The sequence below is a fragment of the Schistocerca nitens genome, chromosome 3 (assembly GCF_023898315.1).
Source record: "Schistocerca nitens isolate TAMUIC-IGC-003100 chromosome 3, iqSchNite1.1, whole genome shotgun sequence".
In the NCBI taxonomy this organism is placed as follows: Eukaryota; Metazoa; Arthropoda; class Insecta; order Orthoptera; family Acrididae; genus Schistocerca; species Schistocerca nitens.
The window spans coordinates 742,551,402-742,574,143 of record NC_064616.1 but is presented as its reverse complement, the minus strand read 5'-3'; the positions used below and the strand labels follow the sequence as shown (position 1 = coordinate 742,574,143).

Sequence of the window (22,742 nt, the reverse complement as noted above, 5' to 3'; positions counted from 1 at the left end):
CACTTTGCAATGTTGTGCTTTGCTATTTAACTTATATTGCTGTGTCAAGCAGCACAACACTAATGCTGTTCTTGTACATTGTTTTTCCTATTCACCTGCATTAACTTACATTTTTCAACATTTAGGGTGAGCTGCCATTCATTACACCAAACAGTCATCCTGTATCCTTCTGTTGTCATTCAACAATACTTTTCCATGTACTAGAGCATCATCAGCAAATAGACACAGAGTGCTACTGACTCCGTCAGGTTATTTATGTATATAGAGAATGAATATCTTCCTTCTTCCTTGCACCCTAACTTGTGTGTGCTCATGTTACAGTACAGTAAGCACTATTGTTTTAAACATAAATTGGAAGCATTTGATATACTTACTGAAAGTAATAATGCTGTAACCAGCTGACCTTGTTGAATGTTAAATAAAACTCCAGTTTTCCTCACCTTGATTCACTGTTACAATACTGCTACCATGTGGTGGAGTTCTGACTAAATTATCAAATAGAAGCCATTGGATATATATATATATATATATATATATATATATATATATATATATATATATATATATATATAATATAGTGGTCAGAAACATTCTGAAAAACTTATAAGGTTGTTGCAGGGTAGGTTGTGCTGAAAAATAATTGTTGAGGAAAAAAATTCAATATGTTGTGCTGTTCGAGTTAATTAGCATTGAAGTTAACCAATCGGGCCATTGCACACGCAAATTCAGGTGGCCTGCCATACGCAGTTAGTATCAGTTCTCATAGCATTGATGACAGCGCACAGGACTTTTTAGCCTTTGACTCTGGTTCGATTCATACTACTCTCAAAAGTCCAATTTTTGTATCGCTCTCTTGTTTGGTTTTAGGAAGTCAAATGAAAAACATGTTTGGTGACCCCATCTCTGGCAGAGCAAGTGGCATGCGTAACAGCCTGATGGGCTAACTTTGATGCTTATTAACTCTGAAACAACACAATGTATTGAATTTTTATCTTAACAATTGTTGCTCAGCACGACCTACCCTGCAACACCCTTACAAGCCTTTCAGACTGTTTCTGACCACCCTCTGTGCTATATAAAGGGGAAAGGTTGTTAGCAAAAATCTCAACAGATTTACTTCAGTTTTTGCACAATACTCCAATAAACGTGGGGAGACATGGACAATACATATTATTAGTGTATGTAACATATAAATATATATATATGATATAACATTCACATTTTTACATGATACTCTATAAACATTCAGCCGGATATAGAGTAATTCTTTTTTTAAACAGCAATGTACTTGTTTTCTGTTAAAAAAAGTGTGTGAGAAAGTGCTGCACTGTGAAAATCTGAAGTTTCATTTTCTTTCATGCAGTCAGGTTTAACTAAAATATCAAAGCATTTAAACATTAGACAAATTGTTTCTTCCATATTCATTGTTTGTCCTTATGAATAATTTTAAGCACAATTTTTATACACAACTACCGTATTTACTCGAATCTAAGCCGCACCTGAAAAATGAGACTCGAAATCGAGGAAAAAAAAAATTCCCGAATCTAAGCCGCACCTGAAATTTGAGACTCGAAATTCAAGGGGGGAGAAAAGTTTTAGGCCGCACCTTCAAATCGAAACAAAGTTGGTCCATTGTAATATGAGACACAATTTAGGTCGAATGAAAGATGATACAGCTACAATAGTTTGGTTCAAGTCGTAAGCTTAGCAGTTAAGCTTTACCAGGTAGCCATTGCTATGCGTCAGGCGCTCCGTCCGTATTTATACGGGTACCCTTCCTTTTTCACGTGCTTCGTCTGGTTTGAATCGATTGCTTATTTTGCTTTGATCTGATAAGTGTCGTTTTCTTTGTTATAGGTGTTTACGTCACTCTAAGCTGAAAATGCATTACTGTACTGCATCATGCATTGTTTGTCGCATTCTGATAGTGCGTGTTTACGGCCTGTCACCGCCCGCGGCATGGCTTGCTTTTGTGCACGCTACCGCCGCTTACAATTAAAAAAAAGAGAGGAATTGTCTCATTAGCGAAACAATGGCAAGTGACTGCTACTTGTTGTTACTTACACTGCTGCTTTCTTTGATAATGATCAACAAGAACCAAATAATAGACTGCGTATGATAGAACATGTTCTGAACGAGAGTTAGGCGAAAATTTTTCTCCGTTTGAAAATCTTTGCGGCCGCTTCTTTAGTACATCAAATTCTGCACAGAAATTAGTCATTTTAGATTTAAAAATCTAGTCAGTTGCCGTGCTTCATTTCTGACTGTATCACTATTAGGCATAAGAATAATACGAATATAAACATGACACGATACGTATATTCTTCCGCGTTTGCTGTTGTCTCACTCTAGTTTCGTAGTTTATTAGGCAGACAGGATTTAAATGAGATAGCAGCAAACACGAAAGAATACATGGCAAAATGTTTATATTCGTATTATTCTTATGGTGAAGAGAATTTCATCAGGTTCCTATTAGCAACAGTCTTGCCAGTCGGATTTTCATAGTACATTGAAATTCTGCTACTTTCGAAGATGAACAATACGGAATTTGTATTTACTTCGTTGGATAATGTATGAAAATGCAGTGGTCGAAACTGGGGGCGGAGAAAAAAAAGCTCGTCTTCCACCATTTTTTTTTTTTTTTTTTTTTTTTAATTTATTTACTGACGCAGAGGTTTTGGCGCCAGTATTTATCTCTGTGCCTACAAAGCATACCTGTGTAGCGCTACATATATTCGACGGCAGAAGTTAGTTGTGGTGGCACCTACCAACATTTTTCAGAACTTCCGCTTGCTTTGCACTCGATTCTAAGCCGCAGGCGGTTTTTTGGATTACAAAAACCAGAAAAAAAGTGTGGCTTAGATTCGAGTAAATACGGTATGTGCCGTTTTTTCTTCTTCCTTGCAGTGCGTTTTCACAGAAAATGGGAAAGTTGTATTGATGGATTAGCAGCTTATGATTAGAATACTACTTTGGAATCTGAATCGTTGGAAACTTCGTAATCCTACCTGTTTACAGAATGAAACTATGCAAAATACTGTCAATGAAGCTACTATCCTCACAGATCTAGCAGCAGGAAGGGTCTTTCATATCCTGTATACCAGTGATCCCAACAGATTTACCCATTCAAGTTCAGTGACTTCAGTTCCCAATCCAGGATTCATTGGGAAAGACAGTAAATAAGGCTCAAGATAAGAGAGAGCAGGAAGAGGAGATGAACAGAAAGGTGGGGAGAGAAAATGGATATAGAAAGGGGGAAAGAGGAGGTGGAGAAGGGTGGGGGGAGGTGGTGATGGACAGAGAGAGGAAGAGATTGGGACATGTATTCAATTTCCCTACACATTAGTAATTGTGAAGCATTGCGAAGTTTACTCTAGTTAGTATATTATAAAAATAATGATTTCAGTCACTGTTGTACTATGCAAAATTTTTCCCGTTTTGCCTAACCTCCAGAAGATCTCTAGATGCTATCACATGTTTTGTTACACAGGTTTCTGTTCTCCATATCTTATTCTCTCTCTTCCTTTCTCATACTCTGTAACTGTATAAAGGTCTCACTGTAATACTTAACAATTGTTTTTCTCACATCTTGTTACACATACACATTTGTTTGAGCTTATCTTCCCTATTGATACTCTTTGGGAAGAATTCTTGCACCTTTTTATTCTATATGTTACTGTACAGAAAATTCAGACATCTATAATGCCCAGTCATACATTTTGCACAGGTTTTTACATCAAATCTTCAAATAATCTGTATTTCACATAACTACTGTTGGAAGCTACAGATACAGCACAAAGTTCTGAAGTATTTTATATATGCATATTTATGGTTTGTTTTAATGAGATTAGATACTGATATTAGATTGCACAATTGCTAGATGTTTGAAGATGACAACAAAATACGTACATGTGTAATTCATCTAAGGTAAAATGATTTTTCTGCTTTACACACACATTTTTTCTGTTACAGACAAATGAAGAAACTGGGAATAGCAGACCTGTAACTTTGTCATTGAAGTGCAGGGATAAAAATGACGTGAAAACATCAACCAAAGAAAATTCTGGTGAAGATATGGATGTTGAATGTCTAGATTTCTCAGAGCGAAGGAAACCAGTGAATCTTCAACAGTATGACACAACACGATCCTGTCAGATAATTAGGTATACCCGTCTGTGCTGTATGTCTATCCTGTTGCTATTCTTCCCTCCCTCCCTTTGAGGAACATGTCTGGGGTATTACTGGGAGTGTTCTGCATTCTGCCACTGACCTGCAAACAGTCTCAACTTTCTTTCTTTTCTCTCTCTCTCTCTCTCTCTCTCTCTCTCTCTCTCTCTCTCTCTCTCTCTCTCTCTCTCTCTCTCTCCCTGTATGCTCCTGAAGGCCGGCCCACACATCTGACGAGTAAAAGGTGACTGGATAATGCATAATTCCCAGCCCCAGTTTGACAGGTAGGGTTCGCATGTACCCCCTGGTACAGGACAGGCCCAGGGAGGGGTGATTTGCCTGAGCTGCAACCTTCCCAAATTGCCAATTGGTCCCTCCATCAGCTGTTCGGGAGGTGTGACCTGAGGTGTGTACAGTCACCTAAGGCCGGTGCGCCTCCTTGTGAAGGGGGGCCCGCATTTGGAAGGAGGGCGCCATCAGAGATGCTAGCAATCATGTGTGATTTCCTCACAATGAGTCAATCATCCTCTCCATCAACATCAATGAAATGTAAGCGTAATGAGGCTACTGATTCGAAGACCCTTTCCGCTGCACCATGGTTCCTTGTGGTATCGCGTACTAAAGACAGTCAGTCCTTCACCATGGTCAATCCGTTTATTATTCAGAAAGATGTTGATTCCATTGCTGATCCTGTTAAATCCTGCTCTTGATTACAGAATGGCACTTTGCTTTTAGAGGCGGCTTCTGATTCTGAAGCACTACTACTACTTGCTGCCTCACTTCTCCACGACTACCCTGTTCATGTCGAGACACATTAAACTTTGAATTCTTCCCTTGGTGTAATTTACAGCAGGCTGCTTGACGGTCTAACCGAGGCTGAAATACAATCTTACCTCTCCAATCAGGGTGTCATTGCCATCCATCATGTAATGAAAAAGGTCGATTCCTCCTTGTTGCCCATCCGCACTCTTTTCCTCACTTTTGATAGGGTGGTGCTGCCATCCAAGATTAAAGCAGGCTATGAAATCACCACAGTTCAGCCATACATTTCGAATCTGATGTGCCGCTACCAGTGTCATCATTTCAACCGCACTCTAACATCTTGTCGACACCCAGCCAAATGTGTAACCTGTGGCCAGGATGCACATGAGGGCGAATCTCCGCCTCTTCCTCCCAGCTGTATCGCAACTGCAATGGCGCAATGGCGGCCATGCCGCCACCTCCTGGGAGTGTCCCGGGTATCTAGATGAGCAGGCTGTTAAAGAGATTTGGGTAAAGGAAAAGTGCCTTACCCAGTAGCTCGCAAGTTACTGGCTAGTCGCAAACCTTGTGTTCTCCCGTCAGGCACTTAAAGTTCTGTTCTTGTTACCCCTCGCTTCATGAAGGACATGGCCATGCAGACATGCAACCTCAAATTGTGCTCTAAGGTTGTGAAGTCATCCAGTGTCAAGGTAGCATCACCGTCCCCCCATCCCGCTGTGCAGCAAATGGTCAAACCCTCCTAAAGGGGCAAAGCTACCCGCTACACAACCACCAGGCAGGAAAGGACAGAAGGAATACTCCCGAGAAGACCTCCTCCGGCCCTCCAGAGAAACAACACCCAGGTCTTCCTATAACCAGAAGGGCTCAAAGAATGTCCATTCTAAACTCGACTATGGGTGCTTCGTTTATGCATCTGCATGCTCATCCCTTTTAGGTCCTCTCAATATTATCCATCATCATGGCATCCGTTTGGCCACGGGCACATTTTACACCAACCCGGTTGAGAGTCGGTATGCTGAAGCTGCTGAACTATCACTATCCTACTGCTGTGACTTTCTCTTTAGCAGGTATGCCTGCCGTTTGTCTGCCTTGCATGGCCACCCCTCCTAAATCTCCTCTTTTGATGATTCCTTTGATCGTCAGTATGGGGCTAATCCCTCTTCTCTGTTACCTCCTGGAGTCTGCTTTCGCCACTTGCTACAGCTGCTTAACTTCACGCTGCCTGCAATTTTCCCAGTGGGTGTGAACCCTTCACCACCTTGACTTTATGAAGCGGCCCATGTTAACCTTGGCCTTCATTCACTTCCGAAGGACACAACTCCAGCCTCGGTCTATCGCTTTCAGTTTCACAACCTTTGCATGGAATTTAGTGATAGTACCTTCGTATACACTGATGGCTCTCGGACTGACCATGGGGTCGGGTGTGCATTCGTCATTGGCACTCGTGTCTTTTGATATTGGCTTCCAGCCCACTCCTCAGTATTTAAGGCTGAGCTTTTCACCTTGTACCAGGCCGCAGAGTACATACGGCGACAGAGCCTTCACAATTGTGTCCTCTGCCCAGACTCACTCAGGACCCTCCAAAGTCTCTGTACTCTGCTCATGCCTTAGTGCAGTGGGTTGAGGGAAAACTGTCATTTGCTCACTTTTGGTGGAGCTAATGTCATGTTTCTGTGGGTCCCTGGTCATGTCGGTCTGCCAGGAAATAAGGTTGCTGACACTGCTGCCAAGGCTGCAGTCCTCTTACCTCAGCTGCGAGTACCTCTATTCTCTCTGATAATCACTGCATTGCCGTCTGTCAGGAGGTGGTGTCCCTTTGGCATCGCCAATGGTCCTCGCTTCACGGGAATAAGCTTTGGCATATTAAACCTCTCCCGGTGCCTTGGACGACCTCCTCTCAGCCCTCCCACAGAGAGGAGATTATTTTAACTCGGCTGCATATTGGGCACTGCCTGTTTTAGCCAACATCATTTGCTCAGTGGCGCTGCCCCACCACTTTTTACGCATTGCGCCCAAATTTTAACTGTCCGCCACTACGTGCTGGAATGCCCTTTTTTTACCAATTTACATTTCATATTGGGTTTGTCATCTGATTTATCAGCTGTTTTAGCAAATGATGTGTGGGCTGTTGTCTGGGTTTTACTTTTTATCCACTGAAGCAATATGGTGAAGACCATTTAATTTCTAGTTTTGGATCTCCATTTTTGTATGGTGTTTTTTAGTCTTTTCCCAATGCCTTGTTTTAGATGTCTCCTATTCTTTCCATTGGCACTGACTTATAGTCGTTTACCTTGTCTCTGTGTTCATGTTCTATAGTTTAGACTTGGGCGCATATGACCTCAGTTGTTTTTTGTGCCGTAAAACAGAACAAACACACAAACAAACAGTTGGCCACCTGTCCTGTGTCAGACTCACTCAGCACTCTCCAAAGTCTGTTCGCTATACACTGCTCATGCCTTAGTGTAGTGGATCCAGGAAAACTGTCACTTTCTCACTCTTGGTGGAGCCAATGTCATGTTTCTGTGGGTCCCTGGTCATGTTGGTCTGCCAGGAAACGAGGCTGCTGCCAAGGCTGCCGTCCTTGTACCCCAGCCCGCAACAACCTATATTCCCTCCAGTGATCTCTGAATTGCTGTCTGTCGGAGTGGTGTCCCTTTGGCATCACCAATGGTCCTCCCTTCACAGGAACAAGCTTCAGCTTATTAAGCCTCTCCCGGTGCCTTGGACGACCTCCTCTCGGCTCACCCTCCGGGAGGAGATCATTTTAACTCAGCTGCGTATTGGGCACTGCCTTTTTAGCCATCGTCATTTGCTCAGTGACACTGCCCCAACACTTCGTACGCATTGCGCCCAAATTTTAACTGCCACCACTTCCTGCTGGAATGCTTGTACCACCTCCCCTCCCCCCTTACAACTTGTGTTTGCTATCTGATTTATCAGTAGTTTTAGCGAATGATGTGCGGGCTGTCGACCGTGTTTTACTTTTTATCCGCCAAAGAAATATGACCAAGGCCATTTAATTTTTAGTTTTGGGCCTCCATTTTTGTATGGTGTTTTTTTAGCCCTTTTTCCACGTGCCTTTTTAGCTGCTACTCTGTCCATTGGGACCGACACACAGTCGTTTCCCCCACCTCTGTGTTTGTGTTCTATAGTTTTGACTTGGGCGCATATGACCCTAGTTGTTTTTGTGCCCTAAAACAAAACAGACAGACAATTGCTGGGATCTGTTTGTGAGTGTTACAAATCAAGAAAACGGATGGTTAATTGCTTAGTTGCTTGCATGTTTGCTAGGATACAAAATGAGATTTTTACAATTATAAAACACTTTCTCAGTAAAGTAGTGATATGTGGCTGTGTTTGACTACCATGAACTGCTTCAATAAACTGTTCTTCAGGCCTATTTAAACATACAGAATATTTCATTCTAAGGTTAATGTTACTTGTGATAGTGCAGTGAAATATTTGTATGGCATGTTATTGCATGGTGTTAAATGCTATTAATGTTTTGTTGCTTAAATCTTTGTGTCTTGTGTTCCATAAATCTGGGTCTTTATTACTGGTTATTACCTAAAAGAGTGTCAAATATCTTTAATCATAATAGATTAACATAAAATCGTCCGCCCCGGTAGCTGAGTGGTCAGCGCGACAGAATGTCAATCTTAACGGCCCGGGTTTTATTCCCAGCTGGGTTGGAGATTTTCTCTGTTCGGGACTAGGTGTTGTGTTGTCCTAATCATCATCATTTCATCTTCATCGACGCGCAAGTCGCCAAAGTGGCATCAAATCGAAAGACTTGCACCCGGCAAACAGTTTACCCGACGTGAGGCTCTAGTCACACGACATTTACATTTAACATAAAATTTATTTGAAACTGTTAGAGAACAGCAATCAGTTGTCCTTTCCATTCACACTTTATTAAAACAAATCTAAGTTATGGGCACTAACTAGCCATTATCAATGCAGTATTTGAAAGTTGTATACATGCCATAGTATGTCAATCCCCTGTTGTTCGGGCTCCTGTCACAGTTCATTTAAGAGTCTTGCATGAGTCTTCAATGAACTGTGGCAGGATCCTGAACAACAGGAGATTGATGTACTAGGGCATCTATTAAAACTTTGAAATACTAAACTGATAATGGCTAGTTACTAGCTGATATATAGATTTGATTTTATAAAGCCTGAATGGAAAGGATGACTGATTGCCATTCTCCATCACTTTGAATGTCATATCACAATCATTGAGTGCATTCCACATTCCTAATGAAAGGTAATTTGATAAAATTTATTCATTCATTTCACAACGTACAGATGGAGATCAAAATATAGGCCTGAAGTTCTGTGCATCTGTCAGCCAACTGTCTTTGAAAACATTTGAAATATTTTGTTTTCCAGTGACTTCTCATAAAGTATGGCTAGGCTGGGAACTTGATCATTTGTGCAGTCAATGTAATAATGACATGGTATTCCATCATGCCCCGTGGTCTTACAGTTAATGAGCACTTTTGGCATACTTCTGATTCTGCTGTAATTTCTCCATATATTGCTCCGCAGTGATCATAAAGAAACTCAAAATAACTGTGAAGTAATGTACCATAAAGCTAAGACTTCTGTAAGAATGTGAGACACTTTAAGATGCATTACAAATGAACACATGATGCACATTGAAACAAATGAAAAATTAATGCAAGAGAATTGGCAAATCACAGTTTTAATGGATTTGCAAATTCATTGTTTGTTTAAAGTAAGGATAAACAAGTCTTAATCTTCTGTAAGGTGTTTCAGTGAAATACACCAATGACACAAGTGCTACTTTGATGGGATGCGTGGTACACTCTTGGTGCAAGGGATTATGTTGAGAGCATATGCCATTTATTATTTCCATTTATTCCCCCTCATTGTCACAAAGAAAGGTACTCTACCGATTGAGCTGTCCAAGAATGACGCCTGACCTGTGCTCACAGTATTACTTCAGCAGTATCTTTTCTCCTGTTTTCCAAACTTTCCATTTGGAGTTTGAGTTCATGGGTTTGTGTTGGAAGGTAGCAGATGCATAGGTGCATTTAGTCATGGCATTTCAGTTACTGGGAATACTTTCCATCCATAACTTCTGTGGTTTTGGATCTTCAGCACTAATAATCATCAGATTGTAATGTTTTGTTCTATTAAGCTGTTCATCCAGTTTTCTGTCATAAGCTTTACTCCTCAATCAGTGTCCAATAACTGAGATCAAAGCACAGTGCAACTAACAGGATGACGTTCCAGTGTCTCATAGTGTGGTTTATGACTTGAACAAGTCAACCCTGCTCTCCTTGTTGCCATTCTGTATGAACTGGTTGTCTGTAATGCAGCTGTTACCTTATGACCGTCCTGTACTACTCTCAGGTGCCCATTTAATTGTTACAGCAATTAATAATTAAAACTGGTAAGATATTTCTCTGATTACCACTTTCTTATGAACCCTTCTTTGTTGTGTCTATTTAAATTACAAACAATTACCACAGACATGGTCCTGCTGTAATTTTGCAGTAGGTGATGTGAATTACGAGAAATAAGATTGAAGCGTGCGTGCATGCATGTGCATGTGCACATGTTGACTGATCTAAGAAATCATCATCATCGAGATTGAGTGAGACATACCAATGAGTTTCACACATCTGAGTAAAATGTAAAGGTTGCAACTGGAAAATTGGGTAAGGTGAACACTTAAGCGTACAGTGATACTTGACTGCCATCTAGTTCTCGATTTTATTTATCTTTGGAGCCTTATCGATAGATTTCATGTAATACCAAATCTTGCAGTTAATAACAGTGTTTGAATGAATTATTCACTAGACAAATGACATACCTGTCTCGTTAAACTAAGAGGATAAAGCTTCGCAGCTTTGGCTTCGTCACCAATTTGCTATAGTACTTATACGTGATGTGTTTCCTGTGTTCCACAGTAAGACCAAAGAGACAAAAAATGTTCATAAATTTATATAAACCATATTGTTCACTGCATCCATGTTAAATTTCACTAAAAATATTTTTATATTAAGTTATGGAAACACTTACAAGGTATGTTTTTAATAGGTTCACTGTAAAAAAAAAACCTCCCCATCAGTTTTGTTGTGAAAGTATTTGCTTCAGATTTGTCATGTACACAAAATGTGTTGATTATACTTCCAGTATTCTAATAAACTTTTAACTTGCAGGGCATGTGTTGGCTTAATGAAGATCTCACTCGACAGAGATACGCTTCACTCAGCAATGTTCGCCTGCATACGTCTCACAAGAAATTATGAATTAGCGAAAGCTTTTATTGAAGCTGGTGGTATACAGACCTTGCTGTCTCTGACAACTGGTCCATTCAATGCTGCTTCCTTGAATATGGCTACAATACTTATAAGACATGCCTTAGAAGAATATGCTGTTCTCAGGCACACAATGGAGAAGGTACGATAAATTATCAGTGAGAGGATATACATTATACCAGTTGTAATCTAAGCAAACCTGTGTTGGATCAGCATGTGTATTATTGAAGTATGAATTCAAAGTACACAAATATTTTAAAAGTATAATGTACCCTATTATTAGAAGTCTAATTCTGTAGAATAATTCCATATATATCAGACATAACTGTGCAGCTTAGGCCATTACTCTGTTATGAACTTCAAATTCCATAGGTTGAAACATCACCTGCAACATGGACACTATCTAATTAATTGTACAACTGAAAATAAAAATGAAAGAAAGTATGTTAGTAAAATGTGAGACATTGATGGAGTTGTCTAGTAATTTTTTATAAGGTAATAAACTAACTACTCTTTTTGAAGAAACAAGTATTCATGGGGTCCACAAGGAAGAATAGGAAATAAAGTGAAAGAAAGTAGTGTATGGAAGACAGTATTGGCAGATCATTATCACTCTGTTCTCAAAAGGTGGTTAAGTAGTTGTTGCAGTGCAAGTGGAGTTATTGTATAATTTTTTGAGCAGGCCTAATTGAAGAAATGTGCTTAATTATGTAATGCCACACTGAGTAATTTGTATCTAATCTGTTGGTATAAATGAGTGGCCAGCCGCGGTGGTCTAGTGGTTCTAGGCGCTCAGTCCGGAACCGCCCGACTGCTACGGTCGCAGGTTCGAATCCTGCCTCGGGCATGGATGTGTGTGATGTCCTTAGGTTAGTTAGGTTTAAGTAGTTCTAAGTTCAAGGGGACTGATGACCACAGAAGTTGAGTCCCATAGTGCTCAGAGCCATTTTTATAAATGAGTGCTATTTTGTAATCGCTCTGACAGACTCAAGTGCAGAATGTGGTGAAATATTTATTTAGCATTTCACATACTTTCTTTGTTGGTTTACTTTAACTGTTTCTTTGTTTGATTACAGTGAATTAGTACTGTTTAATTATTTTGAAATATATTCTAGGTAATACGTACACAGGCACAACTGAATGACCCTACTCCATACAAGGAGATATTGTTTTTCATGCTGCAGACATCTTCGTGTGTTTGCCGTGCACCAGACATGTACGCAGAAATTGCATCTGATGTTCTAAGGATTGACATAAATCACCTCTCAAAGCGAAGTAAGTATTAAATATTAGACTTCTTACAAGAGTTGGCCTGTGTAATCCCGATGTAATATTTAGAATTGTTACTCAATTACTGTGTTGCTTACCATTATAACCTCTTTTAACTAGTGCCTAAATTCCTCACTCATGGTTGTGGATTATATGAATGGTAGTACATCATAGTGTGGTGATAACAGCTTTGAAACAGTGTAATGCTGGCAAATGTGCCTGGAATCCAAATTTGGGTCATATGTGGTAAAATTTTGTGAAAGGAGGCAAATGATTATTTCATTATGTTACTACTGCAATGTTCCACCAAAAATCCACAATAAAGTCAATTAACACTATGCTGTCCATTGACACCACAGTGGTGTTTTGCGCGAAATAGCAGTCAACGGCCGGCGACAACACAGTGGTGCTGTGAACATAGTATCATGCAGTGGCCGGTGATAGCAGTTTAGTATCTTTTGCATTCTGTTGAGGTTTTGTTTAGGTAACAATAAGTTACTCATGTCAACAAGTTCTTTATTTTTGTAAGTACTTGTGCCCTTTCATTATGGGAGATGAAAGCTCGATATGATTATTTATGATGAATGTGCGGACGTCTTGTCTGACGTTCCGGACGACTTGGCCGATTGGGAAGAAGACATTGGATGGCAAGAAAATTGAAAGTGAAGTAGAATCGTAGGAAGATAGTGAAATACATCCAAGAATAATTTGGCGAATGCTATTGTTGCCAACTGATTCAGCTGAATCAGATGAAGAAGACAGTGCACAGTGGTCAGACTTTGATTTACCGAGGACCAATAATAAATTGAAGGATCCCCGGGTCCAAATGTATTTCCCAAAGATACAGAGTGCTGAGGATATCTAGAATTATATTTTGAGAAAGATCTATTTGAATATATGAGCAACGAAACCAACAAATACTACAGTCAAAACTGCAATAGAAGGAAACTGGATTTCAAAAAATGCCAAATCTGTCGACGTTACGGGACCCGAACTTGGAAAATGGTTTGGGCTTGCGGCATCATTAGCTTGCTTCTCTCTCTCTCTCTCTCTCTCTCTCTCTCTCTCTCTCTCTCTCCCCCCCCCTCCCTCTCTCCCTCTCCCCCCCCCCTCACCCCCCCCCCCCCAACAGACCAGTTTTCAATTGCCACTACATATGTGGCATTTCCAGAAATCACCTAGATTTCATAACATGCAAAAAGCAGTAGAAGTAGAGATATAATATTTGATTCAACATGTTTAAATGTTGTTTGTCACTATTCATAATTGTGGAATCGCAGTTTGTCCATATTAAGAGAGGTTTTACAATTGCTTTTATTTCTTCCTTGCTTCACAATAGGTGTTTGTATTGGAAAAGTGTAAGGTTTTAAATTATGTTAATGGTTTTTTGTTAGCTGGAAGGTATTTTTAGCTTTTCTATTAAAATTCCTCAGGACTCAAAATTTACATGTACTTCTTATATGGTTCTTTCCTAGATGATGATGAAGGCCAGCGTTTGCTTGTCAAGTGCCTCCCATCCAAAAATACAACTGCTGAAGCAAGGGATGATGACTCAGTTAAAGTTGTCATTGATCTTTTGAACGCACTTATTGAGCCTCACAATACTCAAGATGTAGAAGTGAAATCAGTTGGCAGCAAAGTTCAAGAGAAGGTAAATACATATTATACATACCTTTTTTTCAATATGTATATTTAAAAGGCTCTCTTTGTAGGTCTGACTAATCTACATTACTTATAATTATGTAATTCTTTAACTCAGCTTATAGTTTTTTATACAAGTAAACATTAAGGAAACAAGGATCAGACTAATCCTATATGACATACACATTTGCACAGCACAACCCAAGATTGTCAGATGCTCCATACCCTACAAATGCAAAATGTAACTTACTGCTTCTGCAGCTGAGCAGTCTGAGAAAGAAGGATTTTTCCCTCAGTGGGAAACATGAGTGTCTGGGAGAGTGGGGTGCTGCCCCACCTCTCTCCCTCCTCTCTATGCTCCATTCCTCCCCTCCCCCCCAGAAAGCAGCATTCAGCAGTGGTAGAACTAACTGTTGATTGCTTAGGAAAGCCTGTCATTCATCTGTTTCCAGCACATACCTTGCTTCCTGTGTAATCATTACTGCAACCATGCTTGGAGCATTTGGACGGTTTAAAATAAAACTCTCAGGTATACCTCCCCCACCTTCCAGAATGTGCTGTATCCATTGTGTAGGTGAAAAGAAAAAGAAAATTTTAACATTATTCTAATCCATAGTTTTAAGATACTTTATGTACGCCACTAAACTAAGAGGATAAGTCAATTATTATCTGCAATTTAGGTATATTTTTGGTTATTTTGGTAGACTGTCATTTTACATAGATGACACACGCTTTGTTTATTTGTTGTTGTATCGTTGCAATTTTCAAGCTGCTAGGTTAGTTTCATTATCACTGCCATGCTGTTAATCATGGCTGCTCTGCTGTCTACTTGCACCAAAGAAAAACAACGTTCAGTGATCCATTTTTTATGGTTGGAAGGCATATCAGGGGCTGAAATTCATCGAAGGCTTTCGGTGCACTGCGGGAACAGTGTTTTGCCACAATGGAGTGTGTATGAATGGATTGAAAAATTCTGAAATGGTCGCACAAGTTTTACACACAATGAAGGAGATGGACGACTATTTACCACCACAAATGAAGAAACCATTGAGCAATCACATGAAATGCAATGATTCTCTTAGACAGATGATTAACTATTGATGAAGTGGCACATTGTCTGCAAATAGTCATGTTTCTGCCTACCAAATCATCCCCAACAGACTTGGGTTTAATAAAGCTTGTGCAAGATAGGTCCCAAAACAACTATCACATTTGCATAGACAAACACACTTGGACATCTGCAAAAACGTCTGGATCACTATGGAAATGAAGGGGACAACTTCTTAGACAGGACCAGTACTGGAAACGAAACATGGATCCATCATTACGAGCCAGAGAGGAAATGGCAGAGTATGGAATGGAAACATCCAAATTCACTGTGCAAGAAAAAGTTAAAGACCCAACCATCCGCAGGAAAACCAATGCTTACAGTTTTTTGGGATGCACAAGGTCCAGTACTGGAACTTCATGGGGAAAGGGGCACATCAATAAACAGTGTACATTACAGTGAGATGCTTGCTGCCAGGCCAAAACCTGCAATTCGAAACAAATGCTGAGGATTGCTGTCAAAAGGTGTTGTTGCATGACAATGCCCATCCACATACTGCTGCCCACATGGCTGAAACACTCCAAAAACTCAAATTTGAAGTGCTGGATCATCCTCCATATAGTCCCAATCTTGGCCTTTTTGGCTATCATTTGTTTGGTCCACTCTAACAGGCATTAAGTGGCTGTCAATTTGCCTAGGACGAAGCAGTGAAAGAAGCAATTCATTCCTGGCTCACAGCTCAACAGAGAACCTTGTTTTATGAGGGCATCAGGAAGCTTGTAAGGCAATTGACGTAGTGCATTGAAATGCAAGGAGACCATGTCAAAAAATGATTTTCTTGTAAGTTTCCTATTTGGTTACAATACAATTTTGTAACTACTTTGCAGATAATAATTGACTTACTCTCGTAGTGGTGTGTGTTCCATATTCATGCAATCTCAGTTTTATTTATAGCCATCTCCATGGCATTGTAATTACTTATGTTCACAAAGTACAAACTGGCAGACAGAAATCTTGATTTTTCAGTCTACTTTGTTGTCTTTAGATTATAGACAAACATTGCGTGTGCGCGCGCACACACGCACACGGTGTCTTAAAGGAAGAAATAATGGCCAGTTTCTACAAAGAACTTAACTTAAGCATGGAAATATTTTTCGTACATATGTGTTGCTGGATTTTGCATTCAGATAGTTATTGTTTATTTTTAAATACATTGCAGGTCATTATGTTGGTTGAAGAAGCATTTGGCATTTGGCTTTGTCATAATCAAAGTACTTCTGAATAATTTGAATGCTGCATGGCAATTTTTAATGTGCAATACAAGCAGCTGCCAGGTATTGGTTTGACCAGCATAATGACAAGTAAAAATTTAAATAAATAATCTAAGCTGAAAATGATATTATTACATATAATTCTGGGTTTTATTTTTAATACAGAGTGTACTAATATACACCGTTCACACTGCCTTTAAGCTTTTTAGGTTTGACTATAAACTGTGCAAGTTCAAATTGATTAACAAAATTATAAGATATAATGCATGTACTTTTTTTATGATTTAGATAAAAAGTAAAGAAAGTTCAAACACAAAAACTTCTCTGAAGACCACAGAAGGCAGTACATCACAGGCATGGAGACGCCCACTCCTAACTAAGTCAGCAATTCTTAAAATTTTAGCAGATATTGCAAAGTCTTATTCGGCATTTGCAAAAGTTATAAGTGATCACGTTTACACTGCTGGACAGACAGAATTGGTTAAAGAGGTAAGGTCATTCCTTGCTAGTAAAATTTCTGAAATACTAAATTTGAACTAGATTGTAAAACAAGTATTCTGACTAGTAAACAATTTTTTACTTTAACAGGAGTGTTCAGCACTGGCTTTCATGCTAGATAACTTCCTTATGAGCAAGGAACTAGCTGACAAAGAGTGTTCAACAATGGCACGAGTACTTATTGTTGCACTTGCTTCATGCAGTCATGCATCGGATGTTCAAGGAACAGTGATCTCGGAGGTATAGTAACTTCACAAAATTAATAATGAAACCAAGGAAAAATGCAAAAAGTGCTTGCTTGAAATAAAAATAAAATAAAATAAAGATGTCCACTGCCTATGTGAGAACATAATGACACAATTTTAATTGTGTGAATCGGGATTTTTTTTTTTTTTTCCTCTTAAAGAAAAAGAAAAGTATTATAAAATTTTTAGTTTGGAGGTAATTGTAAGAATGGTGTTAATTTATCACTGAGTTATGAAGGGGTAGAATAGTATGGAGCTGCACTAGTCAAATGAAATTCATAGGTGTCAATTATAATGTAACTTCAAATATAACAACTGATTTAATAACAATATCATTGATTTCTGCAAAGTTAATAAACCTTATTTGTTGTACTTTGTATCTAAGCTTAATGTTTCACACACAAATAAATTGCTGTTTGAGCAATGCTGAAATTTCCTAGAGTTTGTCAAATATGAACTACTTGTTACAGGTGAAATCTGCATTGGTTCGATGTGTCAATTGGTACGAGTGCTCAGAAAAGCATACACGAATTCAGCAGCTGAGTGCACTTGTGTCTTCTATTATATATAATTCTCCAGGCCCTGTTGAAGTTCCAAGGCTTCATTATAGGTAATGTTAAGCAGACACTGTGTGTGTGTGTGTGTGTGTGTGTTGTGTGTGTGTGTGTGTGTGTGTGTTTCCTTGAATATTTTCAGAGTCAACCCTTATTTAGACACAAAATTTACATTCAATTTAATTTTATAAATGAGCAGTAAGCTGTGGTCTGTATACATTCCTTCTTTACAGCAGCAGTATGAACCATATTGTCAAAATTATGGTACGGAAAGGATTGGTGACCGACCTGGCTAAAATTACTCACTCACTAGACCTGTGCAGCACCTCTCTGCCAAACACGATGAATTCTGTGTTAAGAACTCTTGAGGTGGTGACTAGAATTATTAACATGCCTGTTTCAACAGGTTCTAGTAAGAGTGGAAGAAATACACGGAGTATAGCAATTACAGATGATCAAGAAACTAACAACAGAGGTAATTTTGCAAATCTCCTTTTTATGCTTGAAGTTGTCATTTCAAGAGCCAGAATGAATTTTGGATGGGATAGTATATAGATTTTGCAATCTAAACATACTGCAATGCACTTTCCAATTTTCTGAACTATAGGCCACCCCACAGTGGGCTCAGAACTATTACGCAAGCATGTGTGTTGTGAGCATGGGTCCCCAAACCTTGCAGTCCTCCTTACTTTTCTGTACTGCCATTTTACTCTGATTATATCTTTTTTCTGACTAATTTTGTAGGATGTATTCCCTGCTAGCAACTGAACTTGCTCATCAGGCGTTGATCCTGGCTTCTCCCATTTCATTCCCACACTTCATACCACTTAATTTCAGTTAATTTATGTTCATTTCTTGCATCTAGGTTTTACCTCCACTACTTCAAATTTTTTTCAGATCATGCAGTCGATAGTGGGAGGGTTGCCAACTACTAGGTAACTAGTCCATTTGGGCAGCTGTCAGGTACCTGTACAGTGTTAGTACCCTGACCATGCAGGGATTGTATTATTGATGCACAAGATATCGTATCTCCATTTGTGCTGAGCAGGTGCCTGTCCATTTAAGAGCACTGGGATTTAGGGCACTGGCCATTACATGAGGTGACCATAGCTGTGGCTGAGTGGTGCCTGTGGGGCGAGCCCTCATTCAGAGTAGTCGGCCTTGTGATGCATATTTGGCATCATGAAATGGCCAAAGTTATCAGCCAATGGGTGGCAGGTCCCAGCAGCGTCTCTGGCAGACTGCAATTTAGTACCTCTCATTATGATCCTAGTAACTTCGTCATTGGCTACATGGCCCTGGAAGGAAAAATAAAACCAAGCGACTTGCAGACAATTGCACCCCTCAATTCTTGGTTTGCACCCAAACAGAGGGTCCTTTCTCTCTACTGTCCTGGAATGTGACCTATACTAGCCTCTTTGTATCTCACCAGGACATCATCAATGTGACAATCCAATGGAACTAGATTGAATATCACTATCACCTGCTGGAACTACAACTACTAATTTCCTGCATATTCTGTGTTCAGTGATGCTCTCCAAGAAACAGACTTCACTCGTAGCCATTCCCAAACTCTTCAAGGTTACTGTGCATTCTGCAGAAATTATACTGGCTCCCAGAGAGAGCAGATGGAGAGGGCTGTGCACCGGTTCACACAGATTTTTTTTTTTATGGGGGGGGGGGGGGGGAGGAGAGACAGAAACAGTAACAGTGTGGTCAACAGTTACCTTGCAGCTCCAGTGCTATGGAGACCTTACTTTTGGGGTTACCCTCATATTTATGACCACTTTCTGATGACCATGTGGCCGTGCAGTTCTAGGCACTCAGTCCGAAACGGCGCGACTGCTACGGTCGCAGGTTCAAATCCTGCCTTGGGCATGGATGTGTGTGATGTCCTTAGGCTAGTTAGGTTTAAGTAGTTCTAAGTTCTAGGGGACTGATGACCTCAGATGTTGAGCCCCATAGTGCTCAGAGCCATTTGAACAATTTTCGATGACCATGTCACTTCATTGGCTCCACCCGAGGGACAAATTACCACACTGGCCCCTTCGAAGAGCCAACTGATGGGTGGATACATCTTCTGTCATCTTCGTTCCCTTCTCTGCCAGACTTCATCGATGACATTGTGGCTGGGAATGTATGTTTCTTCATCCCAAATGTGGGTCAAGCTCAGTAGTCTTTTGGGCTGCCAGAGAGAAACAACTGTTTTGGGTCTCTTCCTTCAGGGTGGTATATGTACTGTGGCAGCAGTTCTTGGTGAACACCTTGCGACCCACTTTGCAAGCACGTTAATGCCCTGTTCTTATCTGGCTGCTTTTCAAAGGCATAAACAAGAAGTTAAAGGCATCTTACTATCTAACTTACACATGTTGTTGGGGTGATCTGTTTACATATATTTTTTGTGAAAGCAAAGACTGCTTGATTTTAGGACCTTTACTCCAGTTACTAGTTTTGACAACATTGTGCGGTCTTCTTGATATTGGCATTGCACTGTATAAAAAGGAAATAGGTAATTGGTAATCTGCATAAGATATAACCATTTTTTGGGATGACCCAAAGTTTTTACAAATAAGTTCACATTCCTTTGTATATCTGTTCCCATAAATTTGTCGCTGAAATTTTGAGAACAAAGTGTAAATACATTAAAATATTCCACTTGGTTTGTCATTTATAGAACAGAATGCTCCCAGATATATCGCCAAATGAATAAAAAGGAAAAGTACAACATACGCAGCACAAGTTAAGTTAAAAATACATGCCAAGTTGACGGCCTTACATCATCCGAACTGAGGCACCACAGAGCCTTTTCGACTTGTTATGTACGCATCAGGTGGTGCAATCATATTAACTGATGATATGTTGGAATATTTTGAAATTAATCTCATGAAATTTGTTTCACAAAATTTAAAACACACATTAAATAGTATAGGAATCACAAAGATAAATCCTTACATCTTATTCATATACGACGATATGGTGCATTTCACCAATATAAATGTAATCCTAACGTGTATTTGCTCTCCTCCTAGATTGTCATTATGTCCTACAAGCGCTCAATACACAACAACGGCTGATGAAGTTGCCCACTGTACATGACTCCCCTCCTTCCCCCCCCCCCCTCTTTTTTTTCTCCTTATACAATTCACTAATCCATCCAAGCCTAGTCACACAAAAAAATTATTGTATACCCCATAGAACACTAAATCCAAAAACCTGGGGGGAGGGGTTGGGAGGATAGGGCAGCGAAGGGGGGGGGGGGAGCTAATACGGGTATGGGGGTGGGAAGGGGAAGAAATCCTACAGGGTTAGGGAAAGAAAGGGGGCAGAGAGAGGAGGTGGGGTGGTACATACTTAAGTTACTTGTCATGACAAGAATAAAAACATTTGCTTGTGACACTGAATTTACAGTATAATATGGTGCTCAAAAGGAACTAATAATACACTAATGCCTTAGCATGCTTCACTAAAATAATTATAAGAGCAGGATGGTAGCAAAGCAGAACAACAGTTCTACTGTTGTGATAACACTCGCAGTCACCTAGACTTGGGCACGGGTCTGAGAAATATTTGCAGTTAGCGTATTTTGATGAACCAATGACAATACTGTATAGTCAGTGATGAACAGATTGTACAATATGCTAACATAAATACAAATTATCATTTATGAAACAAAAAATATCATCAAGTGTAATAGTTATAAAAGTAATCATAATTGTATAGCCAAAGGTGAGTATGCATAATATGCTACCTAAATATCCATTGTCAGTTATAAACAGAAGAATGGTCAAGTGTAATAATTATATGACATAACATATACATATATGCCTGTATGTTATTTTTAAAAAAAGTATGTGAGTAACATGCTATGATGACTGGATAGACACAAGTAGGAGCATTTAAAGAAAAGGTATGAATTTCTTTTCTTCAGACACCCTTATTTTAAGAAAACGTATAAATTTTTCTTTAAATACCCTTATTTGTGTTTATCCAGTCATCATATTATGTTTCTTCTATATTTAAAAATATTAATAACATGTAGGTATATATGTATATGTTATGTCTTACAATTATATATTTATATGTTACGTCTTACAATTATTACACTTGACTTGACTCTGTTCTTCCGTTTATAACTGACAGTGGGTGTTTAGGTAGCACATTATGCATACTCACCATTGGCCACACAATTATGATTACTTTTATAACTATCACACTTGATAAATTTTTTGTTTTATAAATGATAAGCTGTGGTTATGTTGGCATATTGTGCAATCTGTTCACCATTGATTTTACAGTATTGTCACTGGTTCATCAATATATGCTCATTGCTAATATTTCTCAGACCCATACCCAAGCCTAGGTGGCTGCGAGTGTTAAAACAGTAGAATTTTAATTTCGCTTAGCTTCCATCCTACTCTTATAATTACGTTAGTCATGCACGCTATGACATTAGTATATTATTATTTCCTTTAAACCACCATATTTTGACTATGCTGCTGACCAGTTAGCCTTGCCAGTGTGTTCTGCACAGTGTGTGTTAATAACTGTAGCCCACCAGTTATGTTGGGTTCTGGAATAATGGGGCTTTGCATCAGAGTGGTATCCAGGAGGGACTATCTACAACTAACCATCTCATTAAGTTAGAAACAGCAATCTGGCAGCCTTTTTTAAACATCAACACCTCACTGCAGTCTTTTTGGACCTACATAAGGCGTACATCTCCATGTGCTGCCATCACATTTTACCATATTTACCAGAGTATGAGGCACATCCCCCCACCCCACCCCCTTTTTTTTTTAAATGAGGCTCCTTGACAATAATATATTTTTAACATAATCAGACTAAACAAAATTGGCTGTTCTACTGGCATAAAGTATCTGCCTAAAAAGTTAACAGTATACAGTATAACCTGGCTTTTATGTTCCCAGAATTAATGTTTTCCTGCTGCTTACTACATTTTTTATTGGTCCCATCATATTTCCTATGCCCACAAT

The 22,742-nt window shown here is 39.4% G+C and overlaps 1 protein-coding gene across 1 annotated transcript in view; it reads left to right on the top strand.

Moving 5' to 3' along the window:
- The window catches only part of LOC126248719 (E3 ubiquitin-protein ligase HUWE1-like), a 454,581-nt gene that overhangs the window by 258,302 nt on the left and 173,537 nt on the right, over positions 1-22,742 (top strand). Inside the window, exons 26-33 of the mRNA XM_049950025.1 lie at positions 3,973-4,163; positions 11,124-11,364; positions 12,338-12,497; positions 13,967-14,142; positions 16,740-16,940; positions 17,040-17,189; positions 17,665-17,804; positions 17,985-18,223. Of these exons, the coding sequence (XP_049805982.1) occupies positions 3,973-4,163; positions 11,124-11,364; positions 12,338-12,497; positions 13,967-14,142; positions 16,740-16,940; positions 17,040-17,189; positions 17,665-17,804; positions 17,985-18,223 (1,498 nt within the window). The remainder of the gene's footprint in view (positions 1-3,972; positions 4,164-11,123; positions 11,365-12,337; positions 12,498-13,966; positions 14,143-16,739; positions 16,941-17,039; positions 17,190-17,664; positions 17,805-17,984; positions 18,224-22,742) is intronic.